This window comes from Lissotriton vulgaris, chromosome 3_1 (genome assembly GCF_964263255.1).
Source record: "Lissotriton vulgaris chromosome 3_1, aLisVul1.2, whole genome shotgun sequence".
Classification (NCBI taxonomy): Eukaryota; Metazoa; Chordata; class Amphibia; order Caudata; family Salamandridae; genus Lissotriton; species Lissotriton vulgaris.
The window spans coordinates 1663357107-1663376876 of record NC_141689.1 but is presented as its reverse complement, the minus strand read 5'-3'; the positions used below and the strand labels follow the sequence as shown (position 1 = coordinate 1663376876).

The following is a 19770-nucleotide window of genomic DNA, read 5'->3' as shown; positions in this document are numbered from 1 at the left end:
CAGAATGTTTTTTTGCTTTGATTAATGCTGCAAGGTTTCGGAGGAGAAAGACCGCCTTTGAAAATCTTGGAAATTTTTTCAAATTTCTTTACCACAATTCATGATCAGTTACTCGGACAAAGTCATCATTATCTCAAAGAAATGAAGGCCTCGTACAAGCCAGGATTTGCAAGACTGCAGAAGGCGTGAATGGCAGCTGGTCATGCAGCAAGTAGCCTCCTTGCTGCTTAATTTTGACCCCGGCAGAGACGGTGCTTCATACAGAACATACAAGTACTTATTAGGGGACACTGAGTTACCTGGCTCAACCCAGCGACTCTTAAAATGATTGGCCATTAGCAAGGAATTTGAGGTTTGGGGAACGAGTGTGGTGTTCAAGGTTCACTTAGGATTGGTATGACAACTCTGGTCTGATTTGGGCCACCAGATCCGGCAGGATGGTGGTCTGGGGGGAATTAAGGAGTATTTGGTCAGTTACCTGGTCACCAAAGCATTTTCTAGTCCAGTTCCAAACTTTACAGCATGATCACCATATACTTCAATAGACTGGTCCAGAACCTGGGGAAGCGAAAGATGGAAGATGCTCAAAGATGCTCTGGGTGTTGTGCGGTTAATGAGGGGTGCCTTTGCGGTTATTCCTTCTGTCATGGTGGGCAACTGTGACCATATAGGTCGGGGTCCCTCAAAGTCCTCTCTGATACAGTAGAAGGCCAAAAGTGGCTGGGCTACTGGTCTTCATTCAAGGCAGTCCCAGCAATATCCATTAGTGGAGGCTGGTGTCCCTTCATGGGTGACCAATCTAGATTCAGACGACACTCCCAAGTCTGGCTGACTCAGGTGCAACTTTTGGCTTTCAAGGATGGCCACCCAGCAGCAGTCAGCGATGATTCTTTCGAAGTGGTTACTGACTTAGTGATTTGGGATACTTCAGCTTTAAAGACCTGAGTTCTTTTCCAGGGGGTCAGCCGACCCACCCTTGGAGTCACTTCTTTGGTCTGAGGCTTGGGAACAACTTTTCCTAAAGCCAGGAGCCACAGGCACTGTCCTCTTTTTACTAGATAAAGGTGCAGCATGTGCAGACCAGCAGACGGTGCAGCCTCTCTTGTCAAGTACAGGGGTCAACAGGGTAGTCCGTCTTTGGTCCTCTTTCAAGTTCTAACGGGGTCTCAGGTTCAGGGTGCCAGGGGTGCCCTATGTATGACCAGGGCGCTAGCCAATGGGCTACCCTACCTGTTGGTGATGACTTTCCAGCTATGTGTGGCGTCCAGCAAGTGCAGAGCGCACTATCCTGCCAACTCTCAGGATGACTGAACCCTTCCTTGGATGTTAGGAGTGTGGTAGCTCACCCTAGAGATGTGGTAACCTGTGGGCTACTCACCCACGGGAAAACCAGCTTGGGCTCTGATCTGCCCTCTCTGTTCTTGCCACTAGCTTGTCTACCTGAATAAAGGGCAGCCCCTCAGAAGTGTAATCACCATTTACCCATCAAAAGCGGCTTCAATTTAGAAGCTCGTCTTGTGGGCTAACATCTTGAATGGCTTCCTTGGAAAGGGAGATGGCACTTTGCCCTGTAGCATGCTACTATTTTTACTAAGCCTGGGAGTCATTCCCATGACTCCCCAGGAGGGCAGAAAGATGTCCGGTGGCCAGTGACCATGTGTGACCACTAGACAAACTGGGTCACAGTATGGCAACTTTATAAATGTTGTATTTCTTTAAAAGTGACATTAAATTGGATTTGGGCATCAAGTCAGTTTTAAATAATTGATTAAGTTGATACCCTACCTTACAGTAACCATCTAAGTAGTCCGATTCAGAAGTTAGCCGGGCTGAGTGGTGAGCCAGAAACCCTGTGTTAGCCTAGGGGACTACTACACTCTTACAGCAAAGCAGTAATTTAGCAACAATTTAGAAGTGTTGCTGTTAAGACATATATACAAAAAATACATGTCTTACTTAATATTATAGATCTACCTTAGGGCTCGATAGGTCTTCTTTAGGGGAGACTTACGTGTATTCCTAAGGATAATGGCGACTTTGCCATTTGTTTGAACGGCAAAGTCGAACTAGCAGTGTTACCAATGCCCTTCCAGTCTGCAGTGGTGGACTGGGAGGCATTTTGTACTTTGTCACACACAGGAGGACACAGTTGGTGGTGCATTCCTGGAGGGACACTCTGCCAAACAAGCCCTGGGCACCATATAGTAGAGACTTATCAGTAAGTCTGCTCTGCCAAAAGGAGGTTGCCCCTTCGACATACACTTTGTAAGGGGTTAGAACACTAGCACTGAGGTCTGGTTAGCAGGCCTCAGTGTACTCTCAGAATCGAAAAACCAGCACCATCCGTACAAAACTGTTCGGGTGAGCATGGAAAAAGAGGCATTTCCTTACATGGTGTTTTGGCTTCACCCAGGAAAACATATCACCCTCAAAGCCCGACCCCAAGTGTGCCCAAATCTAGCCTATCTGAGAATCTGGGTTCTGCTCAAACATATGCAGGAATCATGCCAAGGGCTCTAGAATATCTAGAAGATGGGTCTGAAACTCTTAGAGCATTGTTTCCCCCACTGAGCATAGCTTCTATACCATTTTTTTGATTGGATATATTGTATCCTTTCACGGTTTTCATCAAGGAAGTATAATTTTCTATGTGTTCCTGCAGCCCTTAGAAGTCCATGTGTTTTCTTGTTCTCTCCCACATGTGCTTCTTTCCCCTCACATCCCGCCCTTGTGCTTTTCATATTGCTCCCCAGCTACTATGTTGCTTCCCCTGCACAACTTTTTTTCTACCAACTCCTCCATTGCTTCCCATATCTCATCCCGCTCTGCATTTTTCATCTGTCCCTTCCAGCTCCTCCGCTGCTCTTCCACTTCTCCTCGTTACTCTACCTATTGCATTTTTATTCTTTTTAGAGGACCCAAATGCAGTGATTTTGCTGCTAGCCCACTTCTCCCTCAATGAAGCATTTTTGCTTTCTCTGCCTCACAATGCATATGTGCACCATTACGTAATCGTGCTCATACATGGTAATGCATGCACATGGTTACCTCATCCTGCTGGGGCAATTTTGCTTTTTATTTTTTTGCTGCTGCTACTTCGCATCAGTAACAAGCTATAGCAAAGCAAAAAACAAATATTCTATTGCCTTTCAAAGGCATGACGTATTACATTTGCCTTTGCTTGTAAACAATACACTGACAAAATGCTAACAATTACTTCAGACAGCAAATCGAAATCAGTGATGTCAACAACATTCGAATGCTGTAGTTCAGTACCTCAGTCTTCACCCAGGTATTAAACAAACGTATTATTTCAGAGGGGACTGGCTTACACCGGCCTCAAAATATCCCTTTATTGTTAAGCAATTTCTAGAATTGTGGTGATGCACTAGGAACGGAAGAGACCATCTGAACTGGCAGGCAAGGGGCATATAGCTTCTTAACAGTGGACTCTGAAGAATACGCCTTATGCAGATGCAGTGATGATCTCGAGAGAGACCTTTGAGAGTCTCCCCAGGCACGTGCCTGGATTCGCGGAGCTTATGGCTGTTTATCGGCGCGGGGTTCTCATTAGCCCATGACAGAATGCGTTCACCGTAAGCAAATTCTCCTAAACAGCTCGGAGAGCTGCTGTGGTGGAAGAGGATAATATCGCAGATGTGTGTGCAACAGTAGTCGCATTACAATACAGGAACACAGTATTACAAAAGATGCACACAACATTCATTGCTGTATGAGGCGATTCACATTCACAGAAGCACACAGTCACACATTACTTCTTTGGAGTCTCCATTTGAGCCAGTGGTTGCAGGTGGGGCCCACCGGCATCCATTTTTGGGATCGGAAATAATTTTCCCTCTGAGCAAGAGAGGGAAAAACATACAAGGGGAAAGAAGGAGGCGGAAAAGACGGAAAAAACGTGATAAAGCGAGAAAAAAGAATGTTGCAAGATGAGCTAAAGAGGCAGGGAGTGTCTGGTGGTGGATTAAAGAGCTGGAATCAAGCCTGCATAGCTTGTTATTCGGCATACCGATATTCAGTAACGCTGGTGGTGGGCTTCTGAGCAGAACTTTGGGATCCGGCTCTTAGGGCCAGATGTTTGAAGGCTTTTTGCGTTTGCAAAGGGGCTGATTCGCAGAATCTGCCCTTTTGCGATTGCAAAAAGGCCTTTTGCAATGTATGTACCTGTTTGCATTCGCAATATAGGTAATCGGAATTTTTATCGCGATTACCTAAATTGCTAATGCATTTAGCGATTCGCTAAATGCGACTCTGCATTTAGGAATCGCAAATTACCTTCAACTTCAAGTTCATGGTAATTTGCTAATCCTTTGAAAAATGCACAAAAGTGCATTTTTCAAATTGCCATGTGGCAAGGGCATGTGTATGTGCCATGTGTGCACATTTACCTTTTTGGGGGTATATCGTGGAGCCGTAGGCACTCTAGCACGCTTGGATTTGCATTCGCAAATTGCGATTACAAATTTGCCAATCACAAACTGCAAATGCATTCTCATTCATTCCTATGGGCCTAAAAGCCCATAGGAATAAATGGGAATGCATTCCCCAATAGCGAATTGCAATTTGCGATTCGCTAATAAAGAATGTTAAGTAATCGCAAAATAAATTGTGATTCCTACATACATTGCATTTTGCGATTCCAAAATAGTGAATCAGTAAAATTCACTATTTTATAATTGCAAAAGCATTTCTTGATAAATCTGGCCCTTAATCTTTTACAAATTATCCACTGTTCAATATTCTCTATGTCTAATGAGGTGACACGTTTTTCCAGGAACATGCCAGAGTTTCAATTTAATTGTATCCTAACAAAACCAATAAATGAGCGCTGCAGCCAGCACACAAGCACAACATACTCTAACTTTTTCTGGTTAAGTTTTCAATAGGCATCGTCTAAAGTTACTATTTTTTTAAACAACTTGCTAACGTTATGACATATGGCGAAATGAGAGTGCTTAAGGCTACATTGTTGTATTTCTGCATTACTACATTTCCTGTACGATTGAGAAAAGTACATATTTATATGTCAGGAGCACCTGTGTCCCACTCCCTATTTCTGTCCACAGCTTTGGTTTTTCAGTTCTGCTGCACTTTTGCTCACTTATGCCAGGGGGCTGATTATCCATTTTAGGTCTGCCTAGATAGCGCAGCTGTCCGCAAGACGTATTATTGCCAATGCTTTCAAACTTACACAGAATAATACTTGGCTCCATCCAGAGGAGTATTTCCCTCTTTCACTACAAGCTATTGGTTATTTGGAATCTCATGCTTGTTTTTTAGGTCTTGGCTGCAGGCAGCTTTAGCGTAGACACACATACGTCACAATGCCTAACCTGCTTCAAGATTACTACCATGCGTGTACAGCATGTACAGCTGAGACCCAATAGCTTTGCAAATGTTTCTTTATCACATCTCTCTTATTGTGTACTCTATGATCCGTTTGGATTCCTGAAGTTATTAAGAACTGCTAAACTGCATCCCATAATCTCATTTCCTGTATTTCTTGTACAGTGTGTTATTGGTATACACAATGATATTCAGTTGAGAAATAGCAGTCACTGCAACAGGCATACCAGTGTTAGAAACGTCACATTCAATGTAAATACAAATCTGTGTGTACATGCATATTTGCAGCGTTTGAAATCCTTCAATTATAGCCTGTGTAGCTTTGGCCACCACTCGCCTCTACAGCATTGTTTCTCTCAATATGACTGAATTTACATGGTGCGAACGTTTGGCAGCCATAGCATCTCTTAATATGAGTTTCCTGTTAAATGGACTGGATTTTTGCTCTTTTCACCTTACAAAGCTACTGATACCAAGTGCTTGTGGTGGGGAATATCCAGTCAATTACTAGTTGGGCTCTGAGGTTTCACTAAGAAATGAGGAATTTCCAAGGAATCTGTAATTCAGGGTCTGATTCCCCTGTAATTCCTCACTTTCGGCTGGGATGTCACCTGAATATTTTGGCAGCTTTAAGCAGCTGACATCTCTGTGGGAAAGTGAAGAGATCCGAAGTGTTCCCCCAGATCTCACAACAGTTATTGGGCTGGTAATTATTGTTACTGTCAGAATTACTGTCTACTACACTGGGGTCATGTGAGCTGATCATTAACTGGGCCAGCTGCCATATTGGACCAGTGTTTCTGCTGGACCTATCCTGCTGCACTTAATGCATTGCCTGACATTGTGGGGTTCCTTGTGTTGGAGGGGATGATTTATTAGGGACAGGAGGGGCCAGGGGGACTCAGTGCACAGCTTTCAGAAGCCGCGCTGGCGAGACCGTGAGTGAAAACTAAGGGGAATAGGGCGGCTTAAATTGCACCGGGGCTGTCCTGGACCTCTTGCTCTAAAACAGGAAAAAACATACATATGAGCTTTTGGAGACTGAAGCTTGGAGTTGTACAATTTATTTGAAGACACAGCTTCTAGAAATAATCAGTGATAACATAAAAATTATATAGTACTTGGTCCTGTACCCAGCATTCTCTTGAAAGTCACATGGACCAGTTTTAGTTTACAACGTACAGTTTAACATTGGCTAAGAGAGAGAGATTTTGCTTTAAGTACACCTATGAGTACTGAGGCAGATTAAAAACGGTTGTGCTTGTTCACATAGATGAATACTCACATTTGCTCATAAGTGTAATCCTGCAAGATACATTAGAATGCAGAGTACATGTTATTTATTATTAGGTACACTCAAAATGCTATATCAGTGAGATGTCCTAAGACCACAGTATAAATGCTTAAATGTAGAGAACAAGTTAAAAAGTACATATGCAGATATAAAATGACTTTATCTAAAAAGCAGTTTAAAACATAACATAAGTAAAATATTTACATGCACAAAAGTATGAACATTTGATCAAGGGCCCTTGGAGACAACTCTCGGTCTGAATACCTACAACCAGACGAGGAGTTGCCCGCTGATGTTCTTGCGGGGCTCCTTCTTATACTGTCTAAAACACGTGAGACGATAATTACGTCATCCCACGCCACCACGTATCACATACCCGTCCATTGTCCATTGTCATTTACTGGACTGCTCTCTACCTTTCCCACCCATAGGGTTAGGTATGGCCTTTTTCCTGTAATTGTGGTACATACTTCAGTCTAGACTGAGACCTGCCACTTGACTGGAAGTTTAAGAATAAACTATCAATGGACGACAGAAATGTGTTAGTATTGCTTCGAGGGGTCCTATTCATGTGTCAATCAGGCAATCTGCGATACTATTTCGCCACACTTAGCCTCAGTTTATCGGATATCTGGCTTGACGTAGCTGTGGTGGGAACTTCCCTTATTCTATTCATGGCTTAGGTGGGGGACGTGGGGTATGTTGCAAGATTTATAGAGGAACTTGACTTCTGCTGTTTGTGAGAAATATACAATGAGGTGGGGCCTGGTAGGGGTGCGGGTCCTTGCAGGCAAGAGCAGCTGGGTGAATCTTGGGTCAGACTTGCTTTCTGCTTCTGTGTAAGCTAAGAGAAAATGGCAGTGCTCAGGGCAATGTAACTGAGGCCTGTAACCCCTAAACAGCAGGGCCTACACAGGGGTTATGTTGTGCAGGTGACAGGTGTGTCCTTGGATAGCTGTGCAGGTAAAAATTCTTACTCCAACATTCCCCCCTCAAGTTCGAAATTTCGAACTTAATCAAACATCTTTAAACACCATTCGAACTGCATACTTAGCTGGAGATGGGGGAAGAGGCCAGGGCGAGTCGCAAAGAGGCTGTTCCTCTGAATCTTTGTCCTGCACTTTTCCTAAATCTGCATCTGTCTTCCCTAAATTATCACACATTGTCTCATAGGGACGCATCAAGTCCCCCTGTGGTGAACGTGGTGGGACTCTATGCACCTGGGCCTGATATTGACTAATTACAGGAATGTCTGGCAATGGGCGGGAGTCAGGAATGGTCAACTCCACTATGCTCATCATTGTCGTCTCTCCATCATCTCCCTTAGTCCTACGAATTCCAGTATATGAACCTGGGCCTGCATAATTCATCCCTATCATTTTAGAACTAAATTTCTTTACACAGTATATCAGTATCTGTGATCCAAAACACAACAATAACAGTACACAGAAAATTGGCATTAAAAATTTAAGCACTGCAGACAGCCATGAAGGCATCCAGTTCAAATCGAACCAGCCATTTAAGAGATCTGCTTCAGCACCTCCTTCCTCATGCATCTCTTTCCCCAAGTTGTCCAAATCCTCGATGGCCTTCGTGAGTGTTCCGTTGTCAGCGTCGTTCGCTAAAATGAACGTGCAGCAGGATTTTCCCACCTTGGCGCACACACCACCATTCATTGCTGTTAGCTGGTCTAGAACATATCTGTGCTCTAGAACCATAAGTCGTAGAGGTCGAAGTTCTTCTTTCACGGCGTTGAACCCATCCCGGGTGTTGTTGATAAGCTGCATTAGTTCATATCTGGTCACTTGCAGCCAGCGAGCATTGGCTTTAGTCTGGAACATGGGGATAACTCCCCCAAAGAAAAGTTCGGCATCATTGAAGAGTCTGTAATCCTGAGGTATTTTCTGAAAAGGGCCATCTGAGAAGTATTTCATTATTTCTCTCTTCCCATGATGAAGCAGGGTAACGTCATCTGCCATTGGGTGTGTGTGGATGTGGGAAATGTTCGCTGCAGGGACAACAAGATGTAGTTCATGCATTGTCACAATGGAACATAGTCCTTGCCAGTGGGGGGGCAGCTGCAGGTAGATGTGCTCGCCGCATGCCCAGTAGATGTCCATGAGACTAGAGGTACCGTGCTGGAGGTCAAAATTAAACACTGTGTGACTGCAATTTGTGTTTCGGCCCACAGGCACTGTTCCGGTACCTAGGAAGCAAAGGAGAGGAGACTTAAGTTTGTATGCTCTTTTAGGTTTGTACTTTGTACCCTCATTGAGGGTATATCTTCTAGTTTCCTGTGCCCATATCTCAGCACATTCCCTCCCAATAGTCTCATTTGTATAATGCTTATGCTCCTGACCTTCAACCGGGCTACCTAAGGATGCTGCCTTGCATATTAAATCATGTGGCCCATTCCATCTGTTATTAAAATATATATTGGCCCTCAGGCGCAGAATGGGTCTCCACTGACAAGGGCATGCGTTATGGGTATGGTTAGTCTGTTGGGATTCGGGTGAGTGGCATTTTGATGGGGGTGTTGGGAAGGTGAAGTATCCTAATTTTCTAAACTGATATTCCCAGACCTGTATCATATTGGCAGGTACTCCCATTTCATGGTAAACTTCCATTCTTCTCTCAAATTCTACTGGGTCAGAAACAACAGTGAACGTAACATACTTGTTGTCCCAGTCTGAGACGTTTACAAATGCTGTATTAATTTTTGCTGACTGGAGCTGTATCTGACCATGTATGCGGCAAAGGAACAGGTGTAGGAGACATTTGGCAGTGGCCGGTGGAATCTCTTTGGGAATGAGCAATTTGTCTGCACCTACAGCATGTGGAATGTATGAGCACACAAAGCAGGAATCATTCGTGGCTTTCCTCCCCACCTCCCTCATGTCTCTGTACCACATATTATCTAACAATGCATTATGGGTACCATCATTCTGTACTGACATACCAGGGCGCTGGGAGAAAAAATCAGGCATAGAGTGTTGTTCGAATGTGTACACAACTGTGTCCTGGAGATCACTAACCCAGTTTGATATTTGTTCTGTGTCTTTCTCCTTACGTTGTGTGCGAGGGGTATATCTCCTTGGTGTTTTATTGCGACACATTTTATACCTGACACTCCTTTTATGCTGACGGAAACGTCTAGGGACACCTTTCCCAGGGGCATTCACAGTGATATCAAGTACCCTGTCCCACTCGGTGTGGTCTACAGAGGGTGTGGAAGGTGTCGTGGGTACAGGGGTGGTGCAGCCATTGCTGGTGTATTCTTCATCTAGTATGTTACCAGGACTCGTTTTAGGCATGTGATATCCTACTGAGATGGTAGGCCTAACTTGACTTGATATAGCCTTCTCTCTCTCTGCTTGTAATGCAAGCCAATGGAATATAGCCATTGAAGCAATGAACATAACAAAGAATAACAATGATAATATACATATCTTTTTAATAGAGATCCTGGAGGGAGACGTTGGCCTGTTGCTGTTTCTTATCCCGTAGACTCTCATATGTTCTCCATAGTCTTTATCCTGGATCGACAAGGGAAATAGAACGCCCTCCTTCCGATAAATGTTCAAGTCTCTGTTGGTGCCGGGTGAATCCTCACATGGTTCAAATGAACCCATGCTTTACGTTCCGCAATTCGGACCGCAGTGGGTGAAGAGTCAATGACCAGGTATGGTCCCTCGTACTTAGGGTCTCTCCACTTCCGTACTTGCTTCTTTATGAAGATCTGTGTTCCAGGGCGGATAGGCAAAAGTTCATCGGAAATTGTGCCGTCCTTTTTCTTTGTCTTGGATGTCTGAATGGAAAGAAACCTAGCAGCACGGGTTAGGGCACACAAATAATCAAATAATTCAGCTTTCACAATCTCAGAAGACGTTTCATTGTCTACTTTAGGTCTGGTGGAAGGAACAACCATATTCATTGATCTGCCAGTGACAAGCTGGTGAGGTGTGAGGTGATGATCAGAGCTAGGGCTGTTCCTGAGTGCAAACAAAGCAATTGGGAGGCAATAGAGCCATTTCTTTCCAATAGTGGCACTTATCTTGCTGATCTTGGCTTTGAGCAATCCGTTGAGGCGCTCACAAATACCATTGCTCTGTGGGTGATAGGCTGAAGTAAGTTTATGTTTTAGTCCTAACATGGTGGCTATTATCTCAAAGATGGAGTTTGAAAAATGGCCGCCATTGTCACTGCGGATAGATTCTGGTAATCCCCAGCGACATATGACCTCACGAAGTAGGAAGGTAGCTGCGGCCTTTGCGTCACAATGGACACAAGGTCCAGCCTCAATCCATCGTGAGAAGGGACATACTACCACGATGAGGTATCGGTAGTTGTTACATCTGTCAAGCATGTCCACATAGTCAATGTGGAGTTCCCTGAAGGGTCCCTTAGGCCTTGGTATTGTTGAAGCAACTGTTTTCATAGCTGGGTTGGGTGAATACTGCTGACAGATAAGGCACTGATGGACAAAGAGTTGTATCTGCTCATGTGCATTGGGGATGAACCATTCTGCCCGCAGGTTAGAGGACATGATATCACGAGGGACATGTGTAGGAAGGTGCAGCTGGGTAAGTGCTATTTGCAAAAGAGCCTGTGGCATGACAGGCTTCCCTGTCATTGTCTGTCTGTAAATAAAATCTGAGGCATCCTGTTGTACTCCCCTCTTCTTCCATAACTCTTTTTCTTCAGCTTGGGCACTTTCTTGTATCTCTCTGAGGTGCAACTGTGCAATGATGTCAAACTGCTGTGTGTCATCAATTGTATATGGAAGTGTTGGGTCGGGTGTATCTGGGAGTGGTGACTTACTGGTGTCCTCATCTGCGTTTTGCATATCTTCCTGCGCTATTGGGGGCGTATTTTTGGCAAGCAAGATGGGGGTGCAGTCAGTCTGTGTCGGGGATGGTTGTTGTGTACAACTTTGGCCTTTTGCTGCTGCTTTAGCAGCCCAATCTGCCATTGCATTTCCTCTGGAAACAAAATCTTGGCCGTTCGTGTGTGCTGCACATTTCACTACTGCTACTTCTGCTGGCAGTGTCAAGGAGTCAATTAGTTCTGCAAGTAACTGTTTGTGCATTACAGGCGTGCCATCTGTTTTAAGAAACCCGCGCCTTTTCCATCTCAATATGCTGGAATGCGTTGTTGTGGTGACATATGCTGAATCAGAGTACACAGTAATTCTTTCATTATCTCCATGCTTCAAGGCGGCTATTAATGCCACCAACTCAGCTGCCTGGGCTGAGTAATGGGGTGGTAATGTTATCTGCTGTACAATGTCCAGAGTGTCTGAGGAGTTATTCTGTTGTGCTCTGACTACAGCTGCCCCTGTATGCCTGATCCCTGTCTCTTGATCAATCGTAGAAGAACCATCAACAAAGTAAATTACACTGTCTGGTAATGGGTCTTCCTTTGCTGTGCCTGACTCATCTGGGCAGTATGTGGCACAATCATGGGTGTCATCGTCAGCTGTCGCAATCGGATGTGCAAAGAACGTGGCTGGATTCACAGTGTGGCATTTTACAACCTTCAACGAAGGTAATGACAGTATGACTTCATATCCTGATACTCTCTGTGTGGTAAGAGTTGTTTTAGCTTTCTGTATTATTGCAAAGACAGCATGCTCAGTGTACAGCGTCAGAGGGGAGCCCATGACTATGGGGGTGCTTTTCTCAACGGCAAATGCTGCTGTTGAAAGAGCCTGTTCGCAAGGATAGTGGCCTTTCATCACTGAGTCTAACATGCCACTGAAGTATGCAATTGGTTTGGGACCCAAGGGGTATTTCTGGGTGAGGACTGCTGTCATGACCTGTCCATTACAATGTGTGAACAGATAGAATTCCTTTGTATAATCAGGAGATCCCAACACTGGTGCATTTGTAATCTCATCTTTTAATTTTACAAAGGCTGATGTCATTTCAGGTGTCCAGTCAATCTTGTTATGCCTGTCCTTAGCCATTTTGACAGCTTTCAAGAGTGGTCCAGTTATAGTAGCATAATCAAAGATCCACTGTCTGACATAGTTCACTAGTCCCAGGAACTTTTGCATGTCCTTAACTGTCTGTGGTTCTGGAGTATTCCTTATTGCTTCTACTCTTCCTGGTGTAACTCTTCTTCCTGATGCTGAAATCAGTTGACCTAAATACTGTACTTCTTCCTGACAGTATTGTAGTTTTTGCTTGTCTACTTTGTATCCTCTATGTGCTAATGTTGTAAGCAGAGCAATTGTATCTTTTCTGCACTCTTGCTCTGTCGCACTGCAGAGGAGTATGTCATCGACATATTGCAGCAAGGTGCTGTCACATTGGAAATTTGATAAGTCATCCTTGACAACTCTGTTAAACACACTGGGGGACTCACAATAGCCTTGAGGGAGCCTTTTGTATGAAAATTGCCTATGTCTGAATGAAAATGCGAATTGGTACTGGCTTTCAGGATGCAGTGGGACACTGAAAAAAGCATTTTTCAGGTCAATGACGGAAAAGTACTTTGCATTTTGTGGGATGTTAGTAAGGATCACTGAAGGGTCAGGGACGATGGGAAACTCAGGTATCACTATGCTGTTAATCGAGCGAAGATCATGTACTAGCCTCCATTGATTTGTTTGTTGTTTCCTCACAGGAAAAAGACAGGTGTTGCAAGGTGAGATACAAGGATATATCACACCTTGATCCAGTAATGCTTGAATTGTTGGGGCTATTCCTTCTTCGGCTTCTTTGGACAAAGGGTACTGGCGCACTCTGGGAAGAATGGCGTCGGGTTTCAGCGTCACTTTGAATGGTTCTGCTGATCGAATGAGCCCCACATCATTGGGACCTGTAGTCCAAAGGATGTTGGGCACCTGAGCTAGGTCTGAGTCACGTGCTGTATCAATTACTGTGGGTTGTGTTGGTGTTCTTATTTCAACTGTCACTGACACGGGGACTGGAATCTGGTATACAATGTCTTCTCTATCACCGAATAATTCCTGATCTGTAATGTCTCTTACCCGATGTCCAGGCTCAATAAAAATGACACAGGCCCATGACTGGCCATAGTCATCACATGCTATAAAGACACCATATGTTGGTGTCATGTTAAAGCATTGTATTCCTAGGATCATATTTTTGTCTGGGCCTGGCATGTCCTGTAATTGAGGACGGAAAAGAAATTCTTTGGGTAGCTGTACAGTGCGCCCCGCCATCTCTGGTGAGTTGGCAATGACCATTTGCACAGCTGTGAAGAATGCTAGTTCATCCACTGGGCGAGCTCTAATTTGGTCTCTCATGGAAGAGTCCACAGTGACAGCCATCATTCTTGTCAGTGATGTGCCAGGGATGGAGCAGGTCATTGTGCCTTTTTCATCAAAATGAATTGTCATGTTTAATTTGGCCATAAGATCACGGCCCAATAAATTTACGGGGGATTCTGTCGAGTAAAGCAGTCGTTGCTGAATGCTTTTGCCTCCTATTTTCATTGGTACTGGCTTGGTGAAAGGGACCCTTGTAATTGCCCCAGAGAAACCCTGTGTGTCTACACTTTGATTGGAAATAGGCAGTGCTCCCTCTGTTATACAGGAAAATGTTGCACCTGTGTCAATCAGAAACTTATACGTTTTGTTGTTGATCGTGACATACACAACTGGGTCCTCTCTAATATTTGTGAGGCACGACAACAAGGGACACACTAGGGTCTTCTGTGGGCTACCCTAGCTGGTGTACCTTCCAGCCTGATGTTGCTGGATTGTACCCTGCAGAACCGGATTGGCGGGCTGCAGTACTGTGGCTCCCTGAGGTACAAGAACCTGTGTCTGTGGCACCATTTGGTACACAGGCACCTGTTGTTGAACCAATTGTGGCTGTGTCTGTTGGACTGGTGTCTGTAACTGTACTTGCTGTAACATTGGCTGTTGCTGTCCTGCAGACGGGTAGGTGTACACTACGTTGGGCTGCAGTGGCTGTGTCTGCTGCTGAACGTATTGCACTGGTACCTGGACTTGCTGTGGTTGGCCTCTGCCTGCTAATTCTTCATACATTTTAGTGCGGCATTCCCTTATCATGTGTCCTGGTCGCTGACAGTGGTAGCACAGTGGGGGTCCTGGCTGCTGTGTGGGTCTTTGATAGCCCATCCCCCTACCTCTTCCTCGCATTCCTGATGACCTTGTTTGTCTGTTATCATAATACTGTTGTTGCCTCTGATTGTTTCTGGGGTGCTGTGCCTGTGTCTGCTGGACTGCTGCCTGCGTGTCTCCTTGTAATGCGCTCTGGGCATTTTGTGGAAATTGGGTGACAGTAGTCATTTGACTCACTGGTGTGGCTACCATTATTGTGTCCACAGCCTCCTTTTTCTTTAATTTCTGTTGCACCAATTTAGCTGCCGCATTTTCAATTGCCACCTGCCTCTTCTTCTCCTGCTCTTGCTCCTTTTTACAGTAGTGAATGATATGGTGTTGTATTTCTGCCCATGGTTTGCATTCCATTGCTACTATTCCATCTAATTTTTCTTGCACAGCAGTTGGCAGTCCCTTCTTAATTGTATGGTAGAAGAACCTACAATTACCTCCTGTTATATCCCATTTCTCTCCCAACTCCTGCTGCCACTTTTCCTTCATTCTAGTAATGTACTGTGCAGGATCTTCATTGCTTTGCATTGTCTGAGACATTAGGGACCCGATATCTGGGATATCAGGGAACTTTCTACGCAGCTCACTCCACAAGGCAGACCTTATTGTATTAAAAGGATTACCATCCAATTCCAAGTTTGTGATGGAAAGTCTGTGGTCAATACGTGTGAACATTTCCTCTGCATCCTCTCCAATCAGGGAAACGAGCAGGCTTTTCACATCTCCAGCAGCCAATGGCACCCCTGCAGTGTTTTTCTCAAAGGCTTGTATCCACTTCCCAGCACCCTCTGTGAGGGGCGGAAGTTGCTTTTTTAAATTGTCCTTGTCCATAAGGGACCAAGGGGTGTAGATGGGACGGTCCTCGATATTTTTATATAGCAGTGGCAGCTGGCGCAGCACCCCTGTGGGCCTTGTGCTGTCATACCTGCGTGCGTATTTCTGCCATATTCTCAAGCCTCTGCGCATGTAATTGTAATCCCAGTCTTCATCTCCCTCCCCCCTCAAGATACAGTCTTCAGCTGTTGCCATGTCCTCAGGGTGGAAAGACCCTTCTCGAGGCCACACCATCATTTGGGGGGCTTTACTTTCTGTCCATTCTGCCAAGTCATCTGTGAATTTGTCGGCATAATAGTTACTCCCTTCTCCTAGCACCACTATCTCATATGGTGTCAGATCTTTGGGTGACAGCCGTCCTGGCCTACTAATGGCCATGTTGTACAGTGCTCCAGATCTGGTGGTGCGCAGGCGTGCTTTACCTGTTACATCATATTCTTCTAGGATGTTGTCAGGTCTCCCATGGTTACCTAACACTGCGAGATTCTCTACCTCTGTCCTTTTTTGCCTGTACCTCCTTTCCGCCCGTTCAAGCACATTGGACAGTCCTAAGTTATCAATGTCTACCTCTCTGAGTTGGGCCCTGCGTGGTGCGGCTACAGGAGGTGATGCCTGGCGCACAGATGTCTGTGGCAATGACCTCTGGGTGTTGTAGTCAGGGGATGCGCGAGGGGCTTGTGTTATGTTAGCTGCTGTGTTGCTCTGTGGTGGGGCTTCACCCTGGGCCTCATAGTCTAATTGTATCCATGGCCTTTGCTGTGGCCTTGTTGTTAGGATCCCACCACTGTGTTGCCTTGCATCATTTGCACCTCTTGCCAATTCATTGAGTGTCGGTGGTTGTTGCCTTTCACTCAGCTGGCCCAACCCACCCATCAGTTCTGTCATTCTTTCATTTTTTCTATCATTTTGTAAGGGCCTCTGCTGATAAGTTAGTGCATTGTCAGTGGCATTTCCTAAGCAATGCTCGAGTGGCATGTCCCCAACTGTTCTACCTGCCCCATGGTATAAGTCCTGTTCTGTCCTCCACCTAACGATATCTCTTTCATTCATTATGCCAGGGATACGTTGTTCGCCATCCCTGTTCTCTTCAAGAAACTGTATCTGGCGCTCTTCCTGTCTATTGGGACTAGTATTAAGGGGTTGCCACTCCTCTTGGAGTGTTTGTGCTTCGCTATTCTGCTGAATGGGGGTCAGAAACGGGCCATAATGTCTAATTCTGGCCTCAGATGTGCTGTGTTCCCTTCTAATGGACATCGGGGCTGGGCCGTGAGGTCTGGGGAGAGGCATGTGAGAGCTGTGCTGTGAACCACCTGAGACCCTATCACTCTCTCCATCTTCATCTAGCTGGGGGCCTGGGGTGCTTGATGCAGGAGTTATCTTTATTGTAAACTGTGCATCAATCTGACCTGCAATCTGACCTGATGTTCCAGAGGTGGCACCCTGCATCACTTGGACTTGGGGTCTCGGTGGTTGGTGCATTTGCGCACTATCTTGTCTACTTCCTTGCAGACCATTTAAAAAGTCTGGGGAGAAGGCATCACGGTCTGGGACAGAGATATCTTCATAGCCTACGGCTGCCCTATCATTTGTAGTTTGTTCTAGGTCCGTTTTAAGAACCAGTTCGGGATAAATTCGAGATTCAGAGTAGGCAGGTGGGGGTGCTGTGGGCGTTTCGGGTGTTTGGGCTGTGGGTGCTTGGGCTGTGGGTGCTTGGGCTGTGGGTTCTTGGGCTCTGGGTTCTTGGGCTGTGGGTGCTTGGGCTGTGGGCGCTTCAGGTGTTCGGGTACTTGTGTCATTTTCCCTAAAGACAGCCCACATAGCGAGGGTGTCCTTACGCTTTTTGAGTCTATTACCAGAGTATTTACCTTCCAAGAAAGTTCTCGCATGGTCTAGCACTATCTTGTCAAAAGTCCCTTCTCTGGGCCATGAATGTGGAGCATTTCGTGTAAGTTCATGCAATTCATTACAATGTTTTTTAATGCGCTTTTCCTGGTCTGTAAAGTTTTTTATCACGTGTTCCAGGGGCGTTGTCATTGTTACTCAGCGTGGGGTGGGAAAGTTATAAAAGGTGTACCTCCACTGGGGGCTAAAGTCAGAGTCACCTTCTGTAAATCTGTTGTGTCTATTCCCAGAGTAGATATTAGTGCCAATATAACTGTACCCACTAGTGGTGGGACCTGGGCTGAGGATACTGAAGGATCCTCAGTAATGGTAGTAACGCGCCCGTTCTCTAAATGTATTGTGATGTCAAATCTATTATTTTGTGCGGGCTGTTTGTTCATATCCTAGAGTTATCTTGGGGGGCGGGCAAGTGGTGGCGGAGAAGTCTGACAACTGTGCTCACTGCTTACTATGCGGTTTTGTAAATATGCCCACAATAAGGGGCAATGTGTTGTGAAGGGGTGTCTCTGCAGTTGCTCAACAATGCTGGGTGAAGGCTGCTGCCCCAGCTGCACGTGCAGCTCTTGGGCGTGTTGCTCACAGGCCAGGGGCAAGTCGGGAATGGACAGTCCCTGTAGGAGCAATGTATAGAATTCGCAGTCTGATGAGGTACGGGAAACGTGTGGGTCTTCCTGTCTCCCCTGGCAGCTTGTGCTCAGGGACGATGAGGTCACCAAGGGCGGGACAGTGAGGTCAATAGTTCTGCAACTCACTAAACTCTCCACTGAATGACTTAATTCTATGGAGTTTTCCTCAACAGTATGTGATACTGGTGGGGACACTTGTGACACTTGCAAGGGTATGTGTGGTGTCTCTACCAATGAAGTGGAATTCTGTGACACTTCACGTACGAGTTGACTATTGTCAATGAGGGGTGTGTGAGTCTGCACTGGGAGGCACAGTCGCGTCAAATGTAGTGTAGATATTTTTATCTCTGTGCCTTGCGTGAGTGGGAGTCCCAGCAGTGTCCACGCCTTAGCTACCAAGGGGATCTGGCGTCTGTCAAGTTTAGTTATAGTTTGTGCGTCAGTGTTCTGTATTGCCACTATCTTATCGTCCAATATGTGCAGGACCACCTCAATCTGATTCTGCCCACTCTGGCTCATCTGTACTCCCTTTGTTTATATGTGCGTATATATGTACTAGAAGCTGGTTGACCTCCTGTCAGTTGTTTTCGGGGTCGGGGCAGTTTACCACAAGCACAATGCTTCTATGATGACTGGATACCTCTTATACTCATGTATCCTATTCCTAGCGTGGAATGCAGTTAAAAAAGAAACATTTCCTATTTATTCTAAACGATCTGTAGTCTAAAAATAACGCAGAACAATTCCCTGAGACTTCCCTTGTGAAGCCTGCAGTTGCTTGTAGAGGGAAGGGGAAATCCTGAATGCCAGAAGTGCACGCAAGTTAACAGCAGCAAGAAAAAAGGAAAACAATAAATATATATGTATGACAACCGTGGGGCTCGAAATGCCGTAGCTTATAGACTCTCTTCAGTTAGTCAGTGGCAGATCAACATACATGGGAAACACAGAAATGCATTTACAATCTCCCTAGTTATTGAATCTCGCTAAAAGAACAGTTCTCTAGTGATGGTCACAAAATATACTAGCAGCAATTGTTACAGAAATTCGATGTTCACAGTTTATAATTAGCCAAGGAAAGATGAACAATCACAATGCGCTTATATATCAATAGTATAGTATAGTCTCGCTATAGTCAGCCTCTGTGCCAGCCAGTGACTCCTAACAAAAGAGACCATGAAAACAGTAAGGATCACACAAGTTAGTTCTATAAACCTAGAAATATATTCAACATTAAACACTAGGCGCTAATATGCAGGTCTGTGCCTGAACAGATATCTAAAAAGAGAAAAATGTAAACACTTCAACAATTCTTTTACAAAAATCACGCTCTATGGCCACTAGAGTGTGCTAGAGTGCTCCTTATACACGTGAGGCAAACCAAAAATAATTAATAAACCACGTCTAGCTTGACAAAAAATATAATGCCTACAACATGAGCATATAAACTTCTTAGTCCCGCACAGAACTCTTCCCTTGACATACAGCAGGGGATATCACAGCTAAATTAAGGAAAGATCAAAGGTCACGGTAGCTAATCGGACCTGCTGAAACTCCTTCTTTCTCATGGACTACTGACATGAGAGATTACCTCGTCTCTGTCACTCCTATCAAACAGAGGATCACTTGCACGAATA

General features: G+C 45.1%; 1 protein-coding gene and 1 pseudogene across 1 annotated transcript; both read right to left on the bottom strand.

Annotated features, from left to right (window-relative positions):
- Positions 1–7677: 7677 nt before the first annotated feature.
- Positions 7678–10293, bottom strand: LOC147728320 (uncharacterized). Its single transcript, XM_086963264.1, has one exon. It carries the CDS (start codon positions 10291–10293, stop codon positions 7678–7680), a length of 2616 nt encoding a protein of 871 aa, XP_086819390.1.
- A 1225-nt stretch (positions 10294–11518) lies between these two features.
- LOC147728319 (uncharacterized) lies at positions 11519–12574 on the bottom strand (annotated as a pseudogene).
- Between the last annotated feature and the right edge of the window lie 7196 nt (positions 12575–19770).